General features: G+C 40.7%; 1 protein-coding gene across 12 annotated transcripts in view; it reads right to left on the bottom strand.

Moving 5' to 3' along the window:
* The window catches only part of ITPR2 (inositol 1,4,5-trisphosphate receptor type 2), a 286,834-nt gene that overhangs the window by 218,815 nt on the left and 40,983 nt on the right, over nucleotides 1-27,036 (bottom strand). For 11 of the 12 annotated variants that reach the window (XM_049822308.1, XM_049822311.1, XM_049822321.1 and 8 more), the window contains 6 exons: nucleotides 17,857-17,927; nucleotides 8,367-8,482; nucleotides 7,114-7,200; nucleotides 6,268-6,426; nucleotides 1,011-1,109; nucleotides 405-488 (listed from right to left, as the gene is read on the bottom strand). In XM_049822308.1, the coding sequence (XP_049678265.1) occupies nucleotides 405-488; nucleotides 1,011-1,109; nucleotides 6,268-6,426; nucleotides 7,114-7,200; nucleotides 8,367-8,482; nucleotides 17,857-17,927 (616 nt within the window). Of the gene's footprint in view, nucleotides 1-404; nucleotides 489-1,010; nucleotides 1,110-6,267; nucleotides 6,427-7,113; nucleotides 7,201-7,755; nucleotides 7,977-8,366; nucleotides 8,483-17,856; nucleotides 17,928-27,036 lie in introns of those variants that run through there. The other variant, XM_049822319.1, reaches the window with a different exon arrangement.

Below are 27,036 nucleotides of genomic sequence, written 5' to 3'. Positions count from 1 at the left end.
TTAAAGCTAAATTGTCTTATCACAGCTATTGTTATCTTTCATGCCTCACTCCCTTCTGTAAGCTTGTTATACCTGCTTTTAGCATCTTGGCATAAACTGAAGTGCCGCAGCTATGCTGTACAGAGCCCTCATCATTCTGGGCTTGAACTTCATCTTTTCTCATTGATCCTCAGCTGTCTCTGGGAGTGGAAAGGGGCTGGAAGCTAGCACAATCCAGACAACTTCACTTAGTAAGACAATAACACAAAGGAAAAATATTCTGGCTGTTGAAGGACAGTAGGGAGGGATTCTCAACAGCTCCATAAAGTCCTAATTTCTTCTTTTATTCACCACATAATATCTCTCTACAACCAAACATGGCATGATTTTTCAGATTCAAAAACCAATTAAAAAATCATACTTACTCCTTTTAGTACATCTTCTCGATAGCTACTGAATTTCATGAACAACGTTATTTTCCAGCTTGTGTTACAGTTGACAGCATTTACCTTTGGGGAAAAATAAAAAAAAACACAACAACAAACAAACAACAACAAAAACCCATGATTACAGTCTTAAGGGGTGGGGGTTTTTTGAGACATTCTGTTCTTCTAAAACACCACACCACATCTAGGATGGCAGGGGACATGGCTTAGCTACATATTTGTACAGTTCCTAACATGAGTCCTGATGCTCTCAAGTGTTAGTAAATATGATGTTGATATTGGAGAAGATTCAGTGGGCAAAACGCTACTCTGTCTGTTGACAGCCTAGCAAAGATGACCTAAAGTGCTGTTGGAAGAGGACTTACTCTTACATCAGAGAGAGTTTCAGACTCAAGCAAACCTCACGAAGCTTTCAATGCCAGGAAGAACTGCACCAAGAACATTTCATCTTGGTTTTCTGAGGCCGAGCTGGAACCAATGTTTAATACTGGCATCTAGCCTACGGTGGGCTCCGGTTACCAGTAAAGAACAACATATAATACATCTCAGATCAGCAGTTACCCCTCCTTCCTCCACTGAACTCACCTCTTTGCAGCCAGGGTTATCCAGAAGCTCAATGTTGCTGGCATGTAGAGGCTGCCCTGCATTGACTGGCATGAGAACAACTTTATCTCCCACAACAACCTGGAATTCAGAAATAAAATGCAATTTAGACCTATGTAATTATCCAATAAAATGAAGTAATGTTACATTTTTAGAAAATTACTCAAATGCATGCTCTAGGAATGGCACTCAGTGAATTTATTTGCAGACAATTCACACACCAGCTCTGTTCGCCCGTGCCTCTGTGAAGTTGGCTTGGGTTCAAGATTTCACACTAATGGATCCTCTCACTCTCAGTACAGAAACTTGAGATCATGAAATAGATACGAACTTCTGAATTCCAAGAAAGTTCGGTTCATCTAAAAGTTACACTAACTACTCTTTATCCATATATACTGCCAGCCAAAAGGCAGAGAAAGCTTAGAAAATAATCTGTAGTCAGGCAGCAAGACTCTTTTCCCTCCCTTGCTGTCAGCCAACCTTCTCTGATCAATGTGTCTTTCATTTCACAAAAGCCTTAAAAATTTGCCTGTAACGAGAATTCTTTAGCCCAGTGAGTCCCTAGCCCTGTGGACCATCTTCTGGCAAATGTTATGACAGGCTCAGGAGTTCTGTAATTTAGACTATGATTGCAATCTGGAAAGGAACATAAATCACTGGAAACTCAGAGGGAGGCGAACACACTCCATCCACTCTGCTGTTATTCCCCAAGTGGTGTTTGGAGCTCAGCACACACAGCAGGTACGTCAGCTGAGAGACGTCTCTCTATGAGAGGAATTCCTAGCTGACTCCCTGCAAGCAAATTCCCATGCCCTTGCAATTCTTTACCTATACAGACAGGGAAAAACAATATATGAAAATATCTTTGACCTAAAAAGGTGCTTGAGACATGCATATGGAGAATTCAATTCATACCTAGGAGGGGAAAAAAAAAATAAATAAAATTAAAAAAAAAAAACCATCAATCCACATATATTGGTTGGCACTGGGTCCTGTTGTTCACAGCAATTTTAGGCACACACACACGAAGACAAGTGGCTACATGTGATTTTTGCTATATGAAATGCTGTGCAAGCCATGCTTTCTTTTGGAACACAAATAAACAAAAACGCTTTCTGCATTGATCAGCACATTTCCTATGAAAAAGCAGAGCCCAATTCAGCCTCATGTAACTTCAACACAGGTGAATTTGGCCCACTTATTGCAGAGGTGAAAAAGAAGGTTGCCTGTTCTTTACCAACACAGCTAAAATAAACAGTAGCAAAAGACAGTGTCATCATGCTCAGGCTACACATACAAATCCTATTTGATCCAAGTAATGAGAAGAAGTTCACTAATGGAACCAAAATAATGACAAGATGCCTTTAACATACATTACTTATGCAATACATTCCTGCATGCCATGCTTCACACAGACATTACTTACAGCCCATTTTAAGAAGTTATGACCAGACAACTCATTAATCAAAAAACCATCAGGCTTGCATCCTGCAAAGTGGAATGAGGACTTCAAAATTATTGCAAGTACACCAGGACTATAACAACTTAATTAGTAAGACAGCACATCATTAAGCATCTTATTTAAAAAGAAAAAAAAAAAGAGGGGCAGGGGGAAGGTATCTTTGAATGCAAGCCTGTGACTACCATGGAAATAACCAGAGGAAAGGAGACCTACACAGCTACTCTGCCATAGGCACACATCTGAGGAAGAACTGTTACGTGGGACCATGGTTTCTGTCTCAGTCTCCTCCCCTGCTCGAAGTCCACATCAGTAACCTGCCCTCAGTGCTGGCCAGCTCTGCCAGCTGCCACAGAAGCAACGAGATATCCTATGTTCTTCTTTTTCTTCTTGCTTCAAACCTCCATAGGTGGTTGGGAAGGAAGAGATAAAGGCAATTTCACAGTGGTTGTTTCCTATACACCCTCCACCAGTGATGCAGAAAATGAAAGCAAAGTGAAGAGGGAATCCTGATCTCTTATACACGGCTGCCTTGGGCAAGATGCAAGTCTGCTCTTTTGAGTTCCTCCTGTCCCTTACCCAGTTGATTTCTGGCTCCAAATAATGCCCCAGCATGCCCAAAGCAGTGGAGGCAGACCACTCGCATGCCCACGTGCCCATATTCCTGCCTGTAGAATTGTACTATATGGAGATTACAGAAGACAGAGCAATGTATTCCCAAGGTTTTACTCTGCAAAATTAAAATTGACACCATCTCTTTCTTGTCTTCCTTAGCTACCCTTGGGCACAGCCAGCCACAGTATGCTGTACACCAGCAGCAGGTAACAGTTTGACAGGTCTCTGGGACTTCTTCCTTACATATAGACATGAATTCGTTAAAGTTGCATCAGATACACAGCTTTTGAGGATTTCATTCCTGATTCCTTGACAAAACTCTTGCCCTTTCTGGTCTAGATAAGAAACTTCCAAAGAATGACTAAATTGATAGTGAAGCCAATGATAATCCAGCTTTTAAATTGAAGATAAACCTACAAGGTCCTTCAGTCTCGGATGCAGTGTTCTTCCCGCACAAGATAATTTCTAAATTCATGCAACCCTACTTGTCCATGTCTTGGTGGAGAGTGTACATTAAGAGTGGGAAGTGCCACAGTCAAAGCTGACTGCGTTCTGTATTCCAGGTGGCGGACCAGCGCTGGCATCACTTAGAGTGATTCTGTCATTCATATAAACTCAGTAAGCACACCTGACAGCTACATCTACGCTGCAATCAAGAAGCAGGAGCAAATACTTTAGTAGAGGTGTAGTATATCACAAAGACTGGCAGATACAAAAGGTTGTATTAGCTGTGAAGATGCAGTAGCAGTGATTTCGGTTTGGACTAACTATCCAAATAGGTTACCGGCCACACCGAAGGCTCTGCTGCTCCATCTCCATTGCTTTTATGTTATAACCACATCTGCCAGTGGCACTGCTGACACACTTCAAAGATTGGGAGGATTAACAGAACTTTCCCACAGATGGCTGAGCATTCCCCAAGTCCAAGACCACCTCCCTCAGCATGCTGCAAGATCAAGCTTTCAAACTATTAAGATGGCAGACAACTGAAAATGCAAGCCACACAGAGCTAATTCTGCTATCAGTGCACATTTTTCTATTCAGTCTAACTGGAACCAGCTCCAGCCTTAATCAGTCACATCTTCCATGGAAGGAAAGTTGGTATATGCTTAATAACAGTCTGCATAAAATACTGCAGTTATGCCACATCACAGCTTTCCCCAGACTAAACCACATTCTTTTATTTTAGGATATATGGCATATTCGGATCTACCTTGCCTGGGTTATCTGACACAGTAGCAGTCATCCAAGCAGTAATTCAATACTCACTTCTACTGTTGTAAAGACTTTCTAAAATGTGTTTTCTTAGGGAATTTCCTCATTATAGCTCAGTAACTGAAAATAAAAAAAAAAAAAAACCAACAAATTTTCCAAACAGAGTAAGGGCCTCATATACCAAGCTAATTCCATGCACTGAGAGGTCAGAAGAAGAAAAGTATACAAAAAAATACAGTCCTTTAAAAGCTAACCTAGTGAGCGGATAAAGTGGCCCCAGCTTATGTGGTATTAGGTGCTTTTCAGATGAGTTGCCCAGAAACTAGCTTTTAACAGGCACATGTCTGGGAGTAAATGAGAAGGAAGGAGTGGGTACAAGGCTGGAGCCTCTCTCCGTCTGTGAGAGGCAAATGAAGGAATTCCCCCATTGCTTGCTACCCCTGTCCCCCTTACAACAGCTGCCTAGTTTCCATAACTGTTGAAGGGGTGGAAATATCCCAGAGCAGTTACCAGAAAGCTACCAAAAGACTAATGTTTAGCACTGGAAGTTTGCAAAGAAAATTACCAGATCTGTTTGGGCCTGGTAGAAAGGAGGAAAGACTTGGATCTCAAGACTTCCCTCTGTAAAACATAATGGCGACCTCCCAGCTCTGAAAGGCAACACGTGGTGACAAAAAAATGAGCAGTAGGCAGGTTCCAAAGGAGGCCATTAAGTTACATTAAGTGACAGTTTCCCACATGGCCCTTGTAGCTCAGAGCTTGTCAAATACACCCCCACAGTCCCCCACAGGGAACAAACTAGGAGAAAGGTCTGCGGAGTGGGATGTTACAGCAATCACTCCAATGATCTGCAAACTTTTCAGACCAGCAAAGCTGCTTCCAAACTCACATGTGCCTACAGTAGTGTAAAATTGAATCAAAAACTCTGTAGTACTGAGGATGACTTATAAGGCTTAAGATCATTCAGCTGCTCTCAGCTGTAAGGGCTCACGACAGCTTTGCACATCACGGTCTGGGAACCCCAGGTCCTCACTCTGGACAGCACGACATGCACTTATTTCCCAGGCACAAAGTCCTTCCCCTCCCCACAACAGATTGCCAAAAGGAGCTGCAAGCAACCACACTCATCCTGGATAGCATCCCAAGAGCTGGGTAACCACAAAGTTAATGAGAGAAAATATACGAGAAAACAGGCATTCCTGTCTGCAATCCTGAGAGGGCTCCTTCACTGATTACTTCACAGAGGTGAGTGGCCGAACATTCCCAGCCAGGTCTACAATATAAAACCACACAAGTTCATCATGTGGCCTTCCCAGAGGCTGATCTGAATTTTCCACAGCAGGCACTTAACCAAGCCACAGCCAAACCAAATGAAGAACCGAGTTTTGATCTCATGGCACAACTCTCAGATCTGCAGCAAAGAGTTCTCCTATATATTCTTCCTTTTACCAGTATGCAAGACTCCTACTGAAATCTACCTACTATCCAATCCAATTTCAATCACAGATGCCACTGTCATATTGAGGGGGGATACAGATTTAAAGAAACCTGATGCATTTCCTAGAAACATTCTCTGCTTACTTCTTGAAAAAATGTTGCCCAGAACACTTAAAAAAAGAAAAAAAAACTTTTACAAAAAAATTTTTACTCCAGTGTAACCTATGACTTATTATGAGCTTTATAAATCTGCACACAACAGGTGGACTTAGCAAAGATGCCCCAAAAGAGGTCAACAGAGGCTCTGATGAATGTGGCAACATTTCAGATTCCAGATATGTAATTAGGTAACACTTTCTAGTTACACATAAAAGCTAATAATCCCAAGCACTGTTTAAAATATTTTTTTTTCTGAACTTAATCCATTATGATTTATGCCAGTAGCAAAGAAATCATGTGTCTTCTGGAAATCTTCTACCTTCTCCCTCTTACACATTCAGTGTTTCCACTTACATTGTCACCTTCACTCCTCAGTTTCCAGAACGGCTGGATATAAAACCAGGATCCTTCGTTCCCTGCAGCATCCAGAGACACCCGCATAGCATTCTTCTCTAGCAGAGCTGGCAATCTCTTATTGACTGTGAGGTACTTGTTACTTTTTATGTGCAGTAGCTGTGAACAAATAATTTAAAAAAATTAGTACAACTGTTGCTTTTTCTCCCTTCAGTCAAAAGAGGAGGTGGAGGCTTTCACACTGTAGTGATTTTTCATAACATACATAAAAACAAACTAAAACTAGACGAGAGTTATCAAAGCATACTGCAGTTTAAAAACAGATGCTTTATGTCAGATTGAGAAATGTGTCAGCTATCAATTTTACAGCATATACTACACAGGTAGGGCAAGGGTCCATTAATAGTGTTACCTTCAGGAATTTCATCCATTACAGGAAAGTTGTACTGCACTTAAGAACATAACTTCTGTCTCATTTATATGTCATGAAGTAAAAATTACTTCAGTGATTTAAAAGGAGTTGCACAGCACCTCTATAATATGATTTTGAAATAAATCTTGAAAATAAGAGATACGTATTTACATTCAGATTCTAAACCGCAGAAGCAAAAATTACACATGAAATTTATACTATGACATATTATTTAAATATGAATATGCCGCACTTCTGGTAGGCTTTAAAACAGACAGAAAAACATAATATTGTAAACCTCACCAAGTTCTGTTTACCTGACCCTTGACAATCCAGATTACATTGGTTAGTTTCATTGTCACTGTAACCTTGAAATGAAACAACTGTTTCCTATCCAGCCCTGAGAGAAGGCAGATGGATTTCAATAGGTTTACCTGTATGACATTGCTATATTTTACAATTTCGCCCAACAGCTTTCTGTTCTCGCTTTCGTTCTGCTTTTGCTCCAGTTCTGCTGCATGCTGCAAGAGAATGATTATTTCTTTAAACTCTACAAAATCAGTACCTGTATTCAGCTACTGGAACAAATAGTGTAAAAAGCAAACGGCAACACATTTAAAACACTTCCTCCAACCTGTAAGCATTACTGCACTGAAAATATTAGCCCCTGAATCCTGCTGCAGCATAATTTTCTGAATTATAATCACCCAAACCCTGTATAATGATTCTGGGTTTTTATTACCCAGAATAGAAACTCAGTCAATTTATGTATCACACCTGAGATGCATGCTATTTTAAATATTTTCAAGCACAAAAAGTAATTCCGGGTGCTTTATTTCACCCTGAAAGAGGAAAAAGAAGGGCCTATGATCACCTTCTCTCTGTCACCATTCCTTTTACTTGATGGGTTTTTAATTGCATACAAATACATTTACTTTATATATAACAAAACAAAACTAGTAAGTCACACATTGCAAAATCAAGGCTAAGCTCAATCGTCTGGCTCAAACACAGCCACAGAACAAACTCTCAGATCCTAGCTCTAATCTGCGCTATAGATAGCTCTAGCCACATACCATGTGCCTGCCTTGCTGGTTGTAACTGGAAGCACTGGCAACCTCTCCACTGCACAGGAAACTATCAACCAGGTTTGATATGACCTTGTTTTCACTTAGTCTTATGCATTCAATTATAACATCAGGTCAGCTCTTTTTCAGAGATAAAGGAGTTGCTCCATCCACGCTGTATTTGATGCAAAACAAAATCTGCCCAATGCTTCAGAACAGAATCACCTAGACTGAAAGCAAAGACAGCTGCAATTCTGAGGAATTTCCAGACTACACGGTTGAAAACATCTCTTTGTCCACCCCTCTGCCTAACTCCCAGAAAGGACTTCTAAAATAATAGCACGATTTAAACCAGGACCCAATCATGATTTTAACAACTCCATTTTTACTTTTTCAAACTTCTGAAAGCAATATTTTGCTTATAGCAAGGGCACAACCCCCAGCCCAAAGTAAGATAAAAACCAGGGCAGGGGCAATAAACACCATAAACATAAAGTTGCTACAGTGGCATAATAATACCCATCACAGAGGTTCCCAAGGCACTTATTATTCTTTCTCATTCTATCATAATTCTACAGCCTGCAGATTGAGATAAGATTACAAATACAGATGTCTCTTACTTGAAGTTTCTTCAGCAGTGCTGCTTCTGTATGGTTTCCTTGTTTGGCTTGCTTGGCTTTCCAGTACTGCTTCTGGGCTGAATATCTGTTCATAGGACACACCTTGAAAAGGCAGTCTGTGTAAGATTGAAAGAAATACTCATAAGTAATGCTGAAAGACACTTCCTTCATTTGTAAGTATGCTTTGCTTGGTTTTCTTTTTCCAGAAATGCCTAGATACCAGTGTTTAAACATAGTGACCAAGCAGCTTAACAGCAATGATACCATAAACAGGGTGACAGAACATCTGAGTTGAACCTAAAGCCTCCAATGCCCCACACGTGCCCACTCCGTGCAACCTCTGTAAGAGTCCCAAGGCTGTAAGCCTACCATATGCAAAACTGCCTGCTGCTTTATTAGCGCTCTTTGCTGCAGCACATTACAGATGCACTGTTTGAAGGCATGTGAAACCCTGAATAAACAGTCCTGCTTTCTGTACACCATACATCTGGCTGCCCTGCTCCTTCTGGTACTGCTGAAACAAAGGATTGCATGGGCATTCAACTGCAAGCCACCAAGGAGGTCAACACGGTGTTCGGGTCTACATGCACCTTCACTAAGATTGATTAAAAAAAGCTAACAGTAAAAACAACAAAGTGACACAAACTGACCACCACCACCATCCAACAGACCAGGCGAGAAATGGGTAAGGAGGGAGGGAAAGCCACCCGAGATGAACCACCCGAGCTGGGTGGCTGTGCAAACCATGACAGAGAAGGAGGTACATCCTGAGGAGATTGCAGCTGACAGGGAGCCACAGAGTAAGAAATGAGGAGCAGCAAAGGAAAGTGAGTTGCAACGTACCGACCCCCATCATCTCCCCACAGGGACCACATGCGGCGAGGGGGCTGGGGACTCAGAAGGGGGAGGGATGTGTCTGGGGGGAAGCCAAGGGGTGCTCCCCTAAGTGCTTGTTCAACTGCTCATCTTTATTTCCCAATACTGGAATCAATAATTGAAAGTTAATGTTAATTGGCAACAAACTAAGTTTTGTTAAATTCCCTGACTCGAGACTTTTTGGGGCCAGTGACAGTCCTATAGATTGAAAATAGAGGCTCACGATTCATTCAAATCCAACTACTTGTAGAGTGATAAATGATACCTAGTCTTGCATGGTCCCAATCATCAACTGCTCTAAAAGCTAGGCTTGAAAGACATTTTACTCAGCAAATGTTGGTAATTGTACTTTCACACCCCACGTGTATCCATTGGCAAGGAAAATATTATTTAGCAACCAGAGTTTTGCTGTGAGACTAGAAAGAACATACAGGACTGCATGTGTATTATAGTGTGAAACTTCCCCAACATGGGTTGCAATTTATAGATGTCAAAGTAAGATCTGTCCCAAACTATTAGCCCTCCATATTTAAATGTCACAGACGGCCAAGCACTCTCTGAGGACTAACCCACCCCCAGAGGAGAACAACCTCTGAAGAATTTCTTCCCTGCTCCATGTCAGGGTCTCAGGAAGGTAGAGACAGGAGGCAAGCAACTTTTCCTACCTGACTCCCAGCCACCCAACCATGGCACAAGCTAGAGACAGGTAATAGCAGCAATGTATCCTACTTAGAAGAGGGTTTGCCCCACAGCTGGATTAAGAATAAAAACGTTCCTCTTCTGATCCCACAAGCACATCTTGCAGGTGCTGACACTCCAATTTAGCCAGAATCAGCAGCATCACTTCTCTGATGGTCATCAGGCAACTTACCCACAGAGACTCTGCAACACCACCAGAAAGCCACATTGCACAGAGTATGGCACAGACAGTGCTCTTCACAAAAATACAGAAAAGAAAGAGAGAAAAAAGAGAACAAACACACTAGCTCCATGTGAGGAACATGAAATGCTTATTTACTAGCACACTCAACACAGTTAATGGCATACACAGCACACAATAATTTGAAAACAGTGCTCTCTACCCTCAGCTCTCCTGCTGCCTTCTCTGAAGAGAATCCCTTTCCAAAGACACTGTATAGTCACCCTTACCTCTGTTACCAAAGGTGCTGTAATATGAAACAGCAACCACAATATCAACACTAAGTACATATTCCAGTTACATACTGGATCAATGTGTAGGTGATCCTGTTGAATTCAGCAGCTTTGCATGTCATTTTTAAATACACTTTAATCTCGTCATTAACCCATTACCGTCACAAAAACATTAGCAGGGGAAGCTCTAGGGAACTATCCTGAAGTCACGGTCTGCGTTTTTAACCACTGAGTCAGGTTAGCAGCAGACAGTTTCTATTTTACAGTGCTGTCCTACTCATTCCCAGAGTAAGCATAACATCTGCAGTTGCTAACTACTTAGGACTTGTTCCAGCTCTCCAATCCACAACAGCACACGTGGGAAGTCCCACTTATCACACATGTGATGAGAAAAGTTTCCTAACTGTTCTACCCTTATAAGTGGAAATTCAAGTGTCAAACTCACAACCTCTCTGTAGAAGATGCTAGATACCAAGGCAGATCCTATTCTCATTTTCAGCACTGTCAAGCCGATGGAATTACTCTTTCACACAGGGAGGAAGAGGAGGAGATTTAGCTCCTCTGAGATACATCCTTCACATATCCTCCAACATACCTATCTCTTCACAGTCTGTAAGGAGGTACTGAAACCATGTTAGAGTAGGAACACCTCTTCTAACACAACAGGAGAGGAAAGGGAAATCTAGTATGAAGACTGGCCTTGCCTTTCCTAAGTAAAACCAAACTCTCATTATTAAAATAAAATAGGCAGCACTCTCAACTGCAATCAGGCCCAGCTAAGCACAGCTATCTGGTGTTGGTGCTGCCAAAACCACTGGAGTAAGACCATGCCACGTATTCCTCCCATTGCCTGTGCCCCCCAAAGCTAGCAGTTTGCAACAGTTCTCAAGCCACGAACTAAGCTGCAATGCTTTTATTTCTGCAAATATGTCATTTGGCCTCTCATATCTTGGCCATCATTATACCAAGCTTTTCATTGCAGTGCCTCTTCCCTTCATAGCAATTGATCTTCCTCTACTATTCATAGCAGCAAAGATTGTTCACACAAACACATCACCGGTAGTAGAACTTTCCTTGGCACTGACCCAAAGCCCTCACCGATTTGCTCCCTAATCACAGCCCTAAGCTGCTGTTCCTAGGAGAAAGTGTTATAAATCTTTATCAAAGCCAATCTAGCCACCTTGCAAAGGTGTTTACTTTCATTTCAAAGGGGAACATTTACAATGAGAATAGTATCACACAACCTAGAGTACATAACTCCCAAGTAACTTCTACAATATCCTGGACACCGAGAAGGAAAAAAAAAAAACAATTACAAAATGCTGTGTATTGTTAAATCGTACTGCATGTCATAGATGATTTTACTTTGAACATCGGGATTTCAGCTCATAAGACAAAAAGTCCACTTTTCTGTAAAAATCTATAATTAATGTGCCTTCTCAGAAGACTTCATGAAACACTTATTTCTCTGAAGTAACAATACCTTCTTTTTATAGGACCAGTCTTCATTTCTCAGTTACTCCCCACACATCCTGCTACTTGAGTAAACATACCGCTTCCCATCCTCATGCAGAGTCTCAAAGCACAGTGCTACCACGCTGCACAGAAATGCAAGGTATACACGGATCTGCAGTCACTACTGTGTGGGTCTGCCTCCCAAAGGTGTGTGAATTTTTCCTAATGACAGTTCTCAAAGAAAAGGAAATGTAGAGCAGTTGCTAGATAACCTCAGCCACCCCACAGCTTCATCTGTAGCGAGGCTGCACAACACAGCTCCCCTGACTTCCAGTCTAGTGCTTTAGAAGTTGAACTACTAAGAACTTTTTTTAAAATCAGTATTACTTCAATTGTATTTTCCTCAATTTATAGACTAAAAAAAATCAAATTCTTTGTTTCCAGACTAGCTTCTCCCCTGCCCCCCCCCTTTTTTTTTAAGATTCCAGATACATAAAAAATAGGTCATCTCATTATTTTTCTCTGTTTCTTTTTACTTACTTTTATTAGAGTAACAATAGGATATTATATAAATTCAAGCTTTGTGGTCCTAAACATCAGGACAGGGAAGAAGCAGTGCCTGCCCTAGGGAAGCTATAGTTTAAATAAACAGGAAAAAAGAGAAACTGAGGCATAAGATTATAAAGCAACTTTACCGCACATGCAGTAGATCAAAGGCTCAGCCCTCCTGGAGGTCAGTCTAGCAACCCACTCATGAGACAGACCGTCTCTTCCAACTTCTCCAGACATTCTCAGATAGTCCTAGTTTCTAACTCATTACTTTACAGAGTTTTACATAAATGCTTCTCTTCCTAAGGACACTAATCAAGTAGGTACTATCAAAGGTAAACAAATAGCTTTAAAGCAAATCACTTAAAAGTATCAGCCAGTTTCACTTACTAAACTTTCATGTGTTCATCTTCTGCAGTTTCATAAATTTTCTCATACCTACAAAATCTTCCAGGCAAAATTTCAATTACTTGTGCATAAAGTGAAGATGGAGAAAATTAGAAACATTGCCCACCCCAGCACACAGACGCATTTTTAAAACAATAAAAATCACTTCAAGTTTTCTTTACAAAATGGAAAAAAAAGGGGAAGGTCTCCCTCGTCACACTACAGGCTTAACCTCCTATACTACACCTTGGCTTATTAGAAAGTAAGAAAACATGACAAATTATCAGTGCTGAGACACATATCTATTACTTATTTTATGGGGGAAAAAAATGACATTCATTAATCAGAATAATCCAAAAGGTGGAAAGCAGCAACTCTTGGAGTGCGGGAGACAACCCACAGAACATGCACTCAGCACTGAACTGACCAGCTGCCTGAGCCTGCGAACGTGCAAAATGCCAATCTTCAAAAGGCAGTAGTGGGTGGAACAACCACACACAGCACATCCTCTGAGCAAAAAGCAAAAAGGAAATCTGAAAAGGAAAATAACTCATATAACACCTTTTAAATGTTTCTTGATACTGGATAAAGATGGCTTAGAACAATATTTGTCAGATGCTTTCTCTCCCCAACCCACCCCACACATACACACAGCCTTTTTTTTTTTGGAGTGTTAGAAATTCAACTTTTGCCCATCATGGAAAATTTCTGTGATTTGCAGAACTAGAGAAATTATCTCTCTCTTTACTCAAGCCAGCAGGCTGACAAATGGGTAAGTGGAAGTGATAGGGCTATTAAATTACAGTGTGTACATATCTATATGTTCTGAAACAAATACAGAAAGGTAAAAAAGAGTTGAAGTGAGAATGGAAAGGGAGGAATGTGAGGGAGCAAGGAGTGGGGCAATGAAGAGTCCTAAGGAGGACAACAGAAAAAGCCAACAGGAGTCTGAGAAGAAAATGAAGACAATTATGGAACTGAGAGAAACAAGAAGAAAACACAATGACAAACAAAAATGATGTAGGACAAGGCAAGTAAAGAGGAAAATGGTAGACAGCAGAGGAAAGGGGAGGAGGAGGAAAGGAGAGACCACAGAGGAACATAGTGGAAGGGAGAGACCAGGAAAGAACAGTGTCAGAAAAAGCTTAGAACAGACTAAAAATCGAGAGAAAGGCAAGAGAAGGATATCTAGGAATTCACACATCACTTTGATTGCACATGCCTCAAGAAAAAGGGGTATAATTTTACATTTAAAATAGAAGAGAGACTTGTGCTCCTTTTTCAGAGCTACTAAATTTGACCAACAAGCAGGTCTTATCTGTGCTATTTTACACCTTGGAAGCCGAAAGCATTTCCCCCTGGAGATATCAGCATCAGGCTGAAGTGTGTTTAAGGTCACAGTGTCTAAGGAAACTTGCAGTTCTGTTGCTCACGATGTGACTTTTCTTCAGAGGTACAGGACTTCTGGCACACATTGTTCTTCCTAATCTCTGCAAACCTGGCCCTGCAGCAGGGTAAGCACTTCCATCACAACACAAAGTGCTTTAGCTCTCACTAGCTTCAGTTAGAATTAGAACAAGAAGCACCTGGCTTGATCAGTCCCTTAAATTCAACTGAAAAATAGTAAACGCCTTTTTTTTTTTTTTTAACAGACTTCAGGAAACACGTGTGGGACCAATTCTGCCTTCCTTTGCACTGATGCAGATCTGGATATGCACACTGATGAACACAGAGCCACTCCAGATTCATTTCAGTGCAACTGAAGGGAAAATCTGGACCACAGCTTCTTTATATGGACACAAAATGAAAACCAACCACAGCTTTCCTTAGCTTAACATTACTCCATTTTGTAGGATATTCTGAAACAACTAGAATAGCTACCACCCACTCAAAAAAAAAAAAAGAAAGTAAACACATAACAAGAACGAAACTGCTATTTTGAGACACCTCCTTATGTAGGCTTTCAGTTCAGACCAACAGCTCAGTACCTAAATTTGATCTCCGAGTGAACTCTGTAGGAGGGATACAAGTAGTGAGAAAACACAACCTTTTTTTTGTTGTTGTTGTTGGGGAAAGGGTTGATAAAATATTACCAAAAAAGACCAAACATAGTCCTCTGATGTTAATTTTCAGTGTCAGTCCTTAGAATCTAAACATCTTGTTAGAAATATGCCTTTCTCATACTTCTTTGACTCTTAGGTCGTGCTCTAACCTCAAATCAACACCAGTTCAGCCACCAGTGATAAAAACATTGTAAACCATACAGAGAGCAGTTCCTATTACTAAAAAGGCCCTACTCTTCCTGCTGTTAGATGCTATTTTTAGTTGCTTATGTCTAATCATTCAATTAATCATTCATGCCTAAGTCTTCTTTTTATGTCAGGAACCTACTTAAAAAAAACTTGTTTGTTTTATTAACTTTGCAGTTTTAATTGAATGCTATTTCCCAGAAGATTCTTGGGGGGAAAAATATGGTTTCTGTTTACATTTCTTGGTTATAAGAACAATATTTAGCAAGTCTTTTGCCTCAGTGCTCTTGAGCAGAGCTAAGAAATTTAACAAAGCATGGCAGGGATGTGCTTTTGCTTGCTCTTATGATACAGTCACCTCTGTAGTACCAGGCACTAATTCCTAATTAGACAGCAAGTTTCTGCTGTGTTCTCAGCAAACCACTTGCTATTCACACGCTTAGAACTTGACTTGTAAGATGAAGGAGAAAACAACTAAACGATGGCTTTATCTTTGCTGCAGCCATTCTCCTGAATGCCACTTGATTACACCTACCTGAAGCAGCATGAAAATGGTACTAGTTGAGGCCCGTAACAATATAGCCATGATGTTAAAGCATGGTGGGTTGCATCAATTAAGGTGACAAAACTCACTTTTTCATTCATTTAGCTTCTCCTACAGATGTTGCAGTTCATGCAAATTTGCATGCTACCACAATGCTAGCAATAGCTAAGCAAGCCACTTCAAAATTAAGTCAGATATGGGTGCACCCTAAACCAGAAAGAGGTAAGGAGTGACAGAAGAGAGGTTGCTGGAGCCAAAGGGAGCTAAGAGGCAGCACTGAGGAGGAGGAAAGTAGCTAGTAACAAGTTTTAGGGCACAGAGGGAAAGGGAGAAGAGGGGATCCCCAAGAAGTGGAATATCTGAGTTAGAGGAAAGGAAAGGTTAGATACTGTGGGGAAGAAGGAGCAGAGGCAACTAGAGATAAAGTGATGTGTTATGCAAGCAACAGGCAGAGGTTGCAATAGGGAACAGAGCCAAAACTGTCTACACCTAATAGAAAACATTCCCCTGCAGAAGCTGGAAGGCAACTCAGGAGTACAGTCCTTGCATTCCCCCAGCAGCAGAAAACAGCTGTATGTCTTGTCTGTGTCTCATCCCCTTCTGACATCTTATCTATGTACACACGTACTACTGCGACCACTGATGGCAGGCCATTAGCGCTGAGAGTTCAATAGCCTTGCACCCTGGATCAAAGTGCCCAGACTTCTTGATGCTGTTGAAATCAGGTTGGGTTTTGGGGGGAAAACTCAACAAGAACACTATCAACTTTTTCCTTCTTTGCCTTTTCAAGTTAGGAAAGAACATCACAGAACTGCAATAGAAAAACTCTACTGTACTGAAGTTATAAAATCAAGCCCTCAAACATTCAGCTCCTTGATTGCAGGCATTTGGATGTATTCTGCAATTACACTATCACATGCAAATCTTTTCCAGTGACACCATCTCATCTAGAAATTTAGATATGTTCTACTTTGGGAACACATCAGGGTGGTGAAGTGACAGAAATACTGTCCAAAGAATCCCCACCTTAAATTTTGTGCAGCCTAGAAGTTGTGAATTAAACATGTATTTGCAGGCAGCAAGAGGATGAAATCACAGTTATGTAGCCTGAAAGCCACACTGGAGAACTTGATGCTATCCCCATCTCTGCTGTAAAGTTATTCCATGACATCACGCAAGTGACTGAAATTTATTACTATTCGTTTCTAAGTATACATCCTCACTTTCTCAGTTTCCAAGATCTGCCAATGTGCTGAATGCTCACAGCTGGAACTGGAACCAACTGCTGATGTTTCCTGAATATATAATGGGAAAAAATCTTGAATACTCTGGGAAAGCAGAACTTCAGTCTCTCAATGTTTTAAATGCAACTTTTTTTGCAATAATAGCATGTACATACTACAGTACAATAAACACTGGAAATAAAATAAGGTTAAGAATGTCAGCGCAACTCCTTGAGAAAGATATAAGCAGCCATGAAATGCGTTTCCCTTGCTCTAAACCAGGCAAGCCATAACTGTGTCTCTTAACAGGTCTGAATCCAAGCCCATTTAAGCCAAAAGAGGTCTGGATCAGGCTAGTAAGGTTCTACTTTAGCACAGCTGGAGCCAATGGCTTAAATCAAGTACAGACAAGACTGAGAGGTTTTATTTCCTTCCCTGCATATAAGCACATAGAACTTCTAATACCACAGGAGTATTTTTTAGCATTCAAGACAAAAACTCCACGTTGCCAGTGCATTGCTGTTTTTTCCAATAAGCAAACCAGAAGAATTATCCAAATCCACAAGGTCATATCTAAGAAAGTTGAGGAAAATCACATACAATTTTAGGCAAAACAAAATGCTGTCAAAGTATTTGGGGGTAGTCCTTAAAATGTTGTCTTATCTTTTTAAAAAATAAATAAACCAGCAGCTCAAGTAGTTCTGAACCTCACGAGCTTGTTTCCCATTTACAGTAAGAACAGGGCTGGAGCAGGGAGTTGGTCACCCAGCAGGGGATCAGCGTTCAGAGTACAGAACACAGCACCCAACTCTTGCACTACAAGAACATTAGTCCCTTTCCCCATGTTTGCCACCTACCCCTCATGCCTTTGCTGATTTGGTATTTAGTTCTCAAAATCACATTCCAGTTTGAAACTTTGGCAATGTGTTCACAAACCATGAAGGCATCTGGGAAGTTACATGTCTAATAAGGCAAAGTGCCCAAGTAGTTAGAACATGCATCCATCGGTCTTAAAAAAAAAAAAAAAAAAAAAAAAATTATCCCCAGTTACTGACCTCTGAACTTCTTTGGAGGATTAGCAAGGTCACCTGCCTCCGGCTGAACCACACACCGGTCATCCACTAACCTAGAAAAACAAAAGTTATTACACTTACTAAAACATGCATTTGACATCAGTTTATATAAATGCAGAGACATACCTGTCACACCACAGATACAGAAGCTTACTCATTTCTCCAATTTAGCTTAAAGAAACAACCTTAGAAACTCTTACATTACTAAGCATAACCAAAAAAAGAAAAGTCTACATTTTCCTTCAAGAAAGAGGATTTCTTCTTTCTTCTAGGATTTCTTCTATTAATTCTATAAATTATGGCCTATGTTTCAGATCCTACTTCATTAAAATCCGGTTGAAGTCCCTTTTGTTACACCGTGTACATTCATGTTACATGTAAAATTCTTGTTTTCTTTTGTTAGAGCCCATTAACCCTGAATCAGAAACAGTTTGTTTTTCTGCAGCTGTCAGATTTGCACAGCCATTAACCTCAGGCATAATCCAAAATTCATCAAAATCAACAGAGAGACTCTGAGCCGCCTAAATGAGCCCTGGAAAAAGACCTCACATAAAAGCGCTGGGAAGGCACAATTGTATCTGAGACAAGAAAGGCCATTTAAAGCACTTCAGGTTAGCTTGGCCCTACGCTTGCAAGCTGCCCCATGCTTGCAGATTCCTGCATCTCCACTGAGGACTTTTAAGGGGATGCACAGTAAGCAGCCTTCACATGGGTAGAGGAGTATATCACTGTTTTATTTAGAATTTTAACCTGGAACCTGATAAAGCACCCTGGATTTTAGTCTTTAAACATTCTGCTATTCTTCACCATTTCTAATATTTTTTCCTCTGAGGAGGCATGTGGAACTAAGATTCAGCTCCGATCAAAACTCACAGGATCACATTTTCCTTTGCTAAAATGAATAAGCATTTATTTAATCAACAGCATAAAATTTAAATATATTTATTACAATATTTTAGAACTTAAATAAACAAGAAAATTCAAAAATATAAATTGTTAATCTTATCACAGAACTTCCTAGACATAAATTCAGCTTCCTTTCAGGAAGCATCCTGTAAATAATCTGCCTGTTTCAAACAATTATTCAGGAAAATCATGTTTAAGGACACACTACTGCCATGCCACTTCACACCAACAGTCTTAGCAGCATTTTCTGTGGGGAAATTGCCAAAAAAAGCACAATTTGGGTTCAGCCAAATTACACAATAGACACATTCAGTTTTCACTCAAGCTGGTGAAGGCTTTGCACCTAGGCATGAGCACAGCAAGACCAATCCCCCAGCATGCCCATGAATTTCTACCTCTAGCAAGCTGACTGCTGACAAGCTGCCCACTGTGGTTGCAGCTCCCAGAAACAGAAGCAAAAATAATCAAGAATTTTGGAAGTCAGCAGCTCAGACCTCATAACATACTTGGATGTAAACATGAGGTGTCAGTGAGGAAGAAGAATTGAAGTCACAGTTCCAGGAGCAGAGGACCTGCCATGGCCTTACGGAGTTGTGTTTTTCACAGTCCAGGTTAGGCCAGGCTTAACAAGAACAAAGTGAGGTTTAGAAAGCAGGACTTAGGAAGAGACAGTCCTGCAAGATGCCCTTTGTCTATGATCTAATAGGACCAAAGCTTCCTATAAACAGCACCTAAAACCTGGGCTCACGGAAGAAACAGGGCTGGAAAGGACTACCTTAACAGAAGCTTTGTCAAAGGATTTTAACACCCAAAAGTACTCCTCCCTCAACAAAATCCCTCAAAGGCTTTATGAACAAACCCATAAGGTTTGGCCTTTAAGCACTGTCAGGATGAAGAACAGTAAGTTGGCAGCTGAGCGTAATTCACAAGGAACAGCTTGTGTTTCTTGGTGACAACTTGTGCACCTGACAACTGTAACTGTGGATGAAATGCAAAACTTCCATCATGACACCACATCACTGTAACAAAAGCCATATAGAAAACAAGGTGTTGGTGCTGAGAAGAACAAACAAGATGGTGCACACTCTCTGAGCCAGTTAGCTGCGGTGTTCAAACATGTTAGACTTCCAAGGCTCAGAAAATAGACATTAAACAACATCAATCACTTTCATTTAACCATTCTCCAAAGGCACAAAGATAAGGACCACAAATGAGTTCTGCAGTCATTAGGAACCAAAGACATCAGACAAGACAAAGGAAAAGGGAACTGCTGCTGCTCCCATCCTACAGACACGCAGTGACAGCACAGAAGGTTAACTGACACGTGGCAGGACAGTGGCTTGACAGACCAGAAACATCATCTCCTGAGGCCTTCTCAGTGCCTCAGCTTCTGACACCTTTGTTTCTTACAAAGTGTCTTACAACACAGGACAAAAATCTGAATAAAGTACTGCTTTGTCTACATAGCAGTCTTCCAACAATTTAATCCCCAAAATTCCCACATAATGACACTCATCCTGTATTCCAGCAGTATGTCCTTCGAAGAGTTCAGTAGCTACTTGTTTACTGTGGAGGTGCTTGTTGCGGTAGTGAAAGCCAAGTTGCGTGTTGCACATGATGCAAGACTTCAGCCTGTTCTGCAGACTGGACCAGAAGAGGCTCTTCAAACACAGACCACTTCCTCTGATACACAATGCAAAATATTCAAATCCCACTTTTTATACCGAGCCAAAAGGCAGCTGTTGGTTTGTTACTGTAGCCTGCTAGGCAGCTGCGTAAAAACCCCAGTAATTCATGACCTTTGTAACCTGCAAACAATCCATTTGAGATGCGTGAAACCAAACAACAGGCTTCACTACAAAAGGCACTGGGCACCTGCAGCTTCTGTCAGACCACAGCACAGCATGTTTTAAGATCACTCACTTGCTGGTTTGTGTAGGAGAGCAAAGCACACCAGACAAGACTCTTCTGGTAAAGGCAGAATTTACTATATTATACCATCGAATTTGCTAGCTATTTAAATACTGATCTAAATTATTATGCCAATATTCAAGCCAATGTAATCATCAAAGAAGCTTTGGCAAACTTCAAAGGGTTTAATTTTTCAGCTGGACTGCAGACAATTCTGCTTTGTAGCCTCCGTTGTCATTCAGTGCCTGGCAGATACTACATGACTGCATTTAAGTTTTTCATATGTTGGCAGCATATAAATGACAAAGGAGTTCCCTGCGCATGTATATGATTGTTATTTGTGCAAGTTCTTCCCTGAACACAATAAATATCTGGTTTATGCACAAAGCCTCCACGTAATTGATGCACTGCTGTAGTAATTAAGTTGTACAGTAGTTCATTGGTGGCTAAGATAAATCATCAGAAAAGTCAAAATAATAATTATGGCCCTGGACTTTATGCATGCCCCTTTGTATTCAGTAATTGCAGAATTAGGGTCTGAAAGTAACAACGTTCATGGGATTACTTGTCTTAGATGCCCAGTCATTCTCCCACTGAAGCCAATGGAAGTTTTTCTACTTGCTGCAGGGTAGGTCCTCACCATGCCGCTGCATGCAGCCAACCTCACAAACTAGCAAGTATTTAAGCCATTAAGTCCTCACACACAGCACACACAGCCACATTAAACAAGAATTTAAACTACCTAAAGCAATGCCTAGGAGTTAAGGTGTGCTCTCAGCAGAGGCAGGGGGAAAAAAAGTAAAGAAAGGCAGTTTTCAATTCTGTTAGCATTAGCCAGGATAGCGCACCACATCACGTGAAGTGGTCAAAGCACAAACCGGTACAGAGTCCTGCACCTATCTTCCTCTCCCTTCCCCTTCATTTTCCCCCTTCCTTTGGTGGGGTTAAATCTGTCCTTTCTCACCATATGCAAAGCCAGACATGTGTATAAGCATTCAATTTAGCAATATCTTGCAGCAATGGATTCCATGTATAAGGTGGCACCTGTGTAAACGTATTTACAAGCAATTTCAGATATAGTGCCTCTCATTTTTTGTTGTTTCAGCAACAAAAGGACAGGATTAACTTCTCCCAATACTATTAATCATTTGCATTCAGAACTTGCCTAATATAAACAACTTCAAATTTTCCATACAGTTTCTAATATTGCTCCACTCCTTAGGCACTGAGCAGAAGCAGGGAACAATAACTTGCAATTAATTCCCACTACATCTTTCTACTGGGTAGAGCAGCAGCCTTTGTAAGGACTTTCACTGAAAGAAAAAACAGAATTACTCTGTGAAGAACCAGTGGAGACTCACTGTGTATTTGGGGAAACAGGAGGAAGGATGCACCAGTGGGAGGAACAGGACTAAGCAGTAGCCGTATAACTGATAAGAAAGGTATGTTGGCAGAAAAGACTAATGGTACCTGGGTTTTATGAATCATATATGCTTGATGAGCCTTCATGTCCTACAAGCTCTTCTAATTACCCAACACAGGCTAAAGGTAAAGACACCAAGGGTTTCTAGGAACTTGCAGATGTAGCACAAAGGTCAAGGAATAGCTGTACAGTGATAATGCTAGAAAAATTGTTCACAATTATGAGTTATTTTAAATTTGCTACTGAGATACAGTTGCATTCTGGAAAAACAAAAACCACTGTAAGAAAAAAATAAAAAAGGAATGATGATGGATTTAATTAATTTTAGGGCTCTTGCATAACATAAGATGCTTTTTAGATTGTCCAAGAAAGCAGCCACATATTCATTTATCCTAGCTTTGTGTCTTCTATGTAAAAAAATATCATCCTGAAATGTATTTTGTCTCTTCCTACCAACAGAGACTTCCACTTTTCATAGCCAATATTATTAAGCAAAACCATACCTAAGCAAACACAGAAGACAAAACACACAAGCACACAGACTCTCTCATACATGTAACTACACGTGTGTGTGTGTGCATAACTTGTTAAAAAAATACAAGACCCAGCTACTGAGGTCTAACTATTATAATACACAGGCATGAGCAGAACTCACCTTGGTACTCTTCACACATATGTAGAGTACTCTACCCCTCAAAAAGCTGAATAAACTAAGTTAGAGGCAATGTCTTCAATCTAAGACACTCAGTTACTCAGCTTTTACTCTCGTAATGGTATCATCATTTCATTGATTTTCTGAGCAGCATAAGGCCTGACAGCAACAAGAAGAGGGGGCAACGTTGACAATAGACACCAGCAAGAGGAGCTGGACTTTTTAATTGCCAGTGGAGCCAAGCAATATCTTTGTTCAATATCAGTTCACAGATCATGCTGAGGTTACATCCCAAAGACACATAAACTCAACACCCCCTTGTAAACAAAGGACCAGCCCTCAAAGCCTCCCTTCCTTTGCCCCTCAGACATCCCTTTGCATACATAACCTCCTTATCAGAAATACTCTTCCAGAGCACCTTCCACCCAAAACACTTCTTCCCTTCCTAACTGCAGCTCTCACCTACAAAGCCTCTCCTGCGCTCCACATATCCCAGCACACAGTAACTGCTCAGGAAGAGAGATGCTAGTCATATCACTAAGAAGCCAACCAATAACGAACAATAGGTTATTAAAATGTTGTTGCCCTGGAAATCAAGCATCAAATACCTAAGTGCCAAAACAATCAGGTCCACCCAGTTCTTCTCCACGTCCACCCACTTTTCATTTCATTGAGCCTCTTATCAGGCATCTAGGTCAGCCCACTTCTTGCTTGCTTCAAGCGGTCTCCTGCCAAAAATCTACAGTCATCATACCTCACCCTTCCCAAAATGTCAGTTCATACTCCTTTTTGACTACCAGTCCCGATTCAAATGATTTACAGCTCTATGATTTAGCTCCACTGTATGAAATTTGTCCTTTTTCCTGTCTCCTTCCTTTCCAAAGCCAAATTGTTCATTATCATCTTTTCACATCTACAATATTTCAGGGTCTCCTACATTAACCTCAGCTTGCACAGAAAATAAAAAGGATCTTCCTTGCCCTTGTAGCAGAGCTATTAAGCCTCTGTACCATTTAGGAAGATTCCATGTTAAAAATCCCTTTTGATAAATGGGAGGATTGCAGTACACAATATTTAAACAAGAACTGCACTACATGCCAATGAGGTGCAGCAGCACAGAGGGAGACTAGAAAGTCTGACTCCTGCCTGCCTGCCTCAAACTTCAGCAATTTTATCTTTTCCTTTCTGAACAAATTTTAATTGCTACAAACACAAAGCTTAATACAGGTTGAAAAAAAGCTATTAAATGAATACCCCTAGTCTGGGAAAACAAACTTCTATGCATCTAAAATATTCCAAACTTCTCAAAATGTCTTAAACAGCAGACAAATTTCACCATAAACCATCCTCAGTGTAAAATGAGAATGTGGGTGCATTTTTTCTCAGCTACACAAATCAGGAACACTCAGCCATTCTCACCATGATGAAAAATGCTTGCGCAGGTCACTTGGAGTTGTATTACAAAATGCCATAGAGACAGAAGGGCAGAAAGCAAGATACCAAACATATATTGGGAAACGAAACAGCATTCAAGTAGGCAGCTCCACGTTTGCACTAACAATTGCACTAATAATTAGCCCTGAAGTTTTTTTCCTTACCTGACAGTGCATTCATATATTCTTGTAACCATACCTGCAGGCTTGCGTGTCAGAGGGGGAAAGAAAAAAAAAGGCAGTTTTGCCTGTTCAATTAGGTAATCCAGCTATAAATCCTGAATGTCACTTTGTTATTCTTTTGTATTATATTATATCCAGTCATGCTTTTAGCTTGTAAAAGCTTCAGAAACCTGTTCAGTAGAATTTGTTTATCCCTTTTTATAGTTACATTTACATTTAAAACCTTGTGCAAATTAAAATAAATTATAAGAACAGAGTTAAAATAAGTGATTACAACAGAATAAAGTTTTATTTGGAGATTACAGTGGAGGGGAGAAAACACGATTCTTAGTTTTTAGTCTCAGTTTTGCAATTTTCTTGACCTGCATAATAGGTAAATCATTTACGCACAAGGAAAATGGTACTGAGCTTACCTCAGGCATACTAATTTTTGCCAAGTAAATAAACATTTACACAGTATTTCAAGATCCTGACATCAATACAACATATATTAAGGCACTTTTCACTGGTGCCAAGGATACCTATTTTCTGCTGTCAAAAGGGGACTTGGGAACTGGCAATAGGAGGAGGTGTGCCAGCCCACCCCACCCAGCTCATTCCCCAGTCACACAAAGCCCTGCTACACTTCTCTGAAACGCTGGTGCTCTGCTCCCAGGCTTGTTTTGGCTTCAGTCTGTCTCAGTGCCTTTGAAAAACAAATTACATTCCCATAAAACCAAGGAAATGTCTGATTTCTTCCTTTTGTTTTTGTTTTTTTGTTTGTTTTTTTTTTTAAATATGAAAAGTAAAACTCTATCATACAAAGATGTTGTGATAGCCTAAAGGCATTCAATAGAAGAAAATCTTGCACAGGAAAACATACTCTTTTAGATGAAATTTATATTAAGACATTCTTTTAAAGCTAAGAAACAGAAAGGGTAAAATGAGTATTAGGAAAGCTTTCTGAAAGCAGTAGTGGCTTGCAGAACATAGACCCACTAACAATACACATCACCTGGGAGATGGGACAATTTTTCCATTACTAACATTTTCTTTGTTGGGTGAAACCTTGGCTCTCTTTGAATTTACTGGCAAAATTTCCACTTACGTCTGTGAGGCCAAGATTTCACCCCAATGATCCTACCTAACCCAAAAGTGCCTGGGGGGGGGAGGAGGGAGAAGGTGGGAGGGAGGGAGGTGTGTGAAGTTGTTTAAATTGTTTAAATAAGAAGCAGCGTCAGCACCGAGCGCACAGCTATATTGGACACTCTTCAAAAGGAGGAAGCCCACCACCAGCGAGCGCACCACTGCCAAACCAAGCTTGCCTGGAGATGGGGTGGCAAACAGCATGCTGGTGGCCTCAGTTCAGCTATGTAAGCGTAAGGTGTCTAGCTCAAGTCCACCATCTGAGATCCTTTTTCAGCCAAGACTGAGAGACAGGCACCTCCAGAAGGCAATAACAACCTACTCGAGGGCAGATGTGTAAAATGGGAGGATGAAACATCATCTGGACACTGCCTTCCCGTCTCCCTTGTCTGTTGGCTACTTGTGTAAATTTGAGACGACCACGCTTTGGCAAAACACGTTAAGTGAGACACCCAGCCATCTCAGGATGGAGGTACTAGAGTTGTCTCCTAGTTCAACCTGAACGCCTGGCAAGTTTTCTTGTGCCTGGCTGAGACACAGATGAGAAACCCAGGTGGACCTGGTTGAGATATTCCTCTTGCCCCCATCCACCTTCCGTGCACCCCTCAGCAAAACAACTGATAACACTGCACTCTCGGAGATGCACAGTCACTGCCGGGTTTCCAAAAAACAGAGAAAAATGTTATGTTAAGGTGCCTACGCAGAGTACAAAGATTAAGCATCTCTTGAAGCCTGCAAAGTCTTTCATGTAAAAGATAGACAGTGTGACCCACAGTATATATTCAAGGGTGAAGATCTTTATGCTGATACAGTTTGTCTCAAAAGATTCCAGCCACTGAAGTGTGGAGGAACAAAAGAGAAGAACCTTCCTTCAGGTTCCATTAAGCTTGCTCAACTATTGCTCACGAGGGCAGTTGTAACGGACCATTTTAGTTAACTGTACACAAAATGAAGAAGATAAAGAAAGCTGAATTAATGATTAAAACTTTGTTAAAACTGGAAATTTGATCGCGTCAAGACAAGACTTGTCTTGTGGGACATTGTAGAAATGAACATCCATATTAAAATACTGTAGTTCTTTGAGCATATTATCATACATGAAAATCCAAAAATGTCATCAGCTGCTCAACAGTCTATTTGAAGTATTATCCCACATACAGTATTCAACTGAGGCTTTATATTCATGTTCTTCAGGGCAGAGGCCACATATCACAAACGTCCATGATAAACTCCAAACATTCCCTTTATTTATTTTAGGAGCATCTAAGGCGTCCTTCATCAAAGTTTTTAGACACAATCTAACTTCTGCAGCTCTTCTACTTAATCCTTACTCCAACTAGCTACATACTGAATGCAAATACTGTAATAAGTCTAGGATTTGGCCCAACACAAACACAATGCTTACTTAGAAGTAAATCAGAAAATCACGAGTAAAGACATAACTTTAACTCTGCTTGCTTACACCTTACAACTACCTGTAACAGGTCTGCCACTCAGCTCTCCCAATGTAAGAAAGCACAGATGAAGTA

This window comes from Accipiter gentilis, chromosome 18 (assembly GCF_929443795.1).
Source record: "Accipiter gentilis chromosome 18, bAccGen1.1, whole genome shotgun sequence".
NCBI lineage: Eukaryota > Metazoa > Chordata > Aves > Accipitriformes > Accipitridae > Astur > Astur gentilis.
Note: the sequence above shows the minus strand (reverse complement) of the source record. Positions and strands in the feature narration are given on the sequence as shown.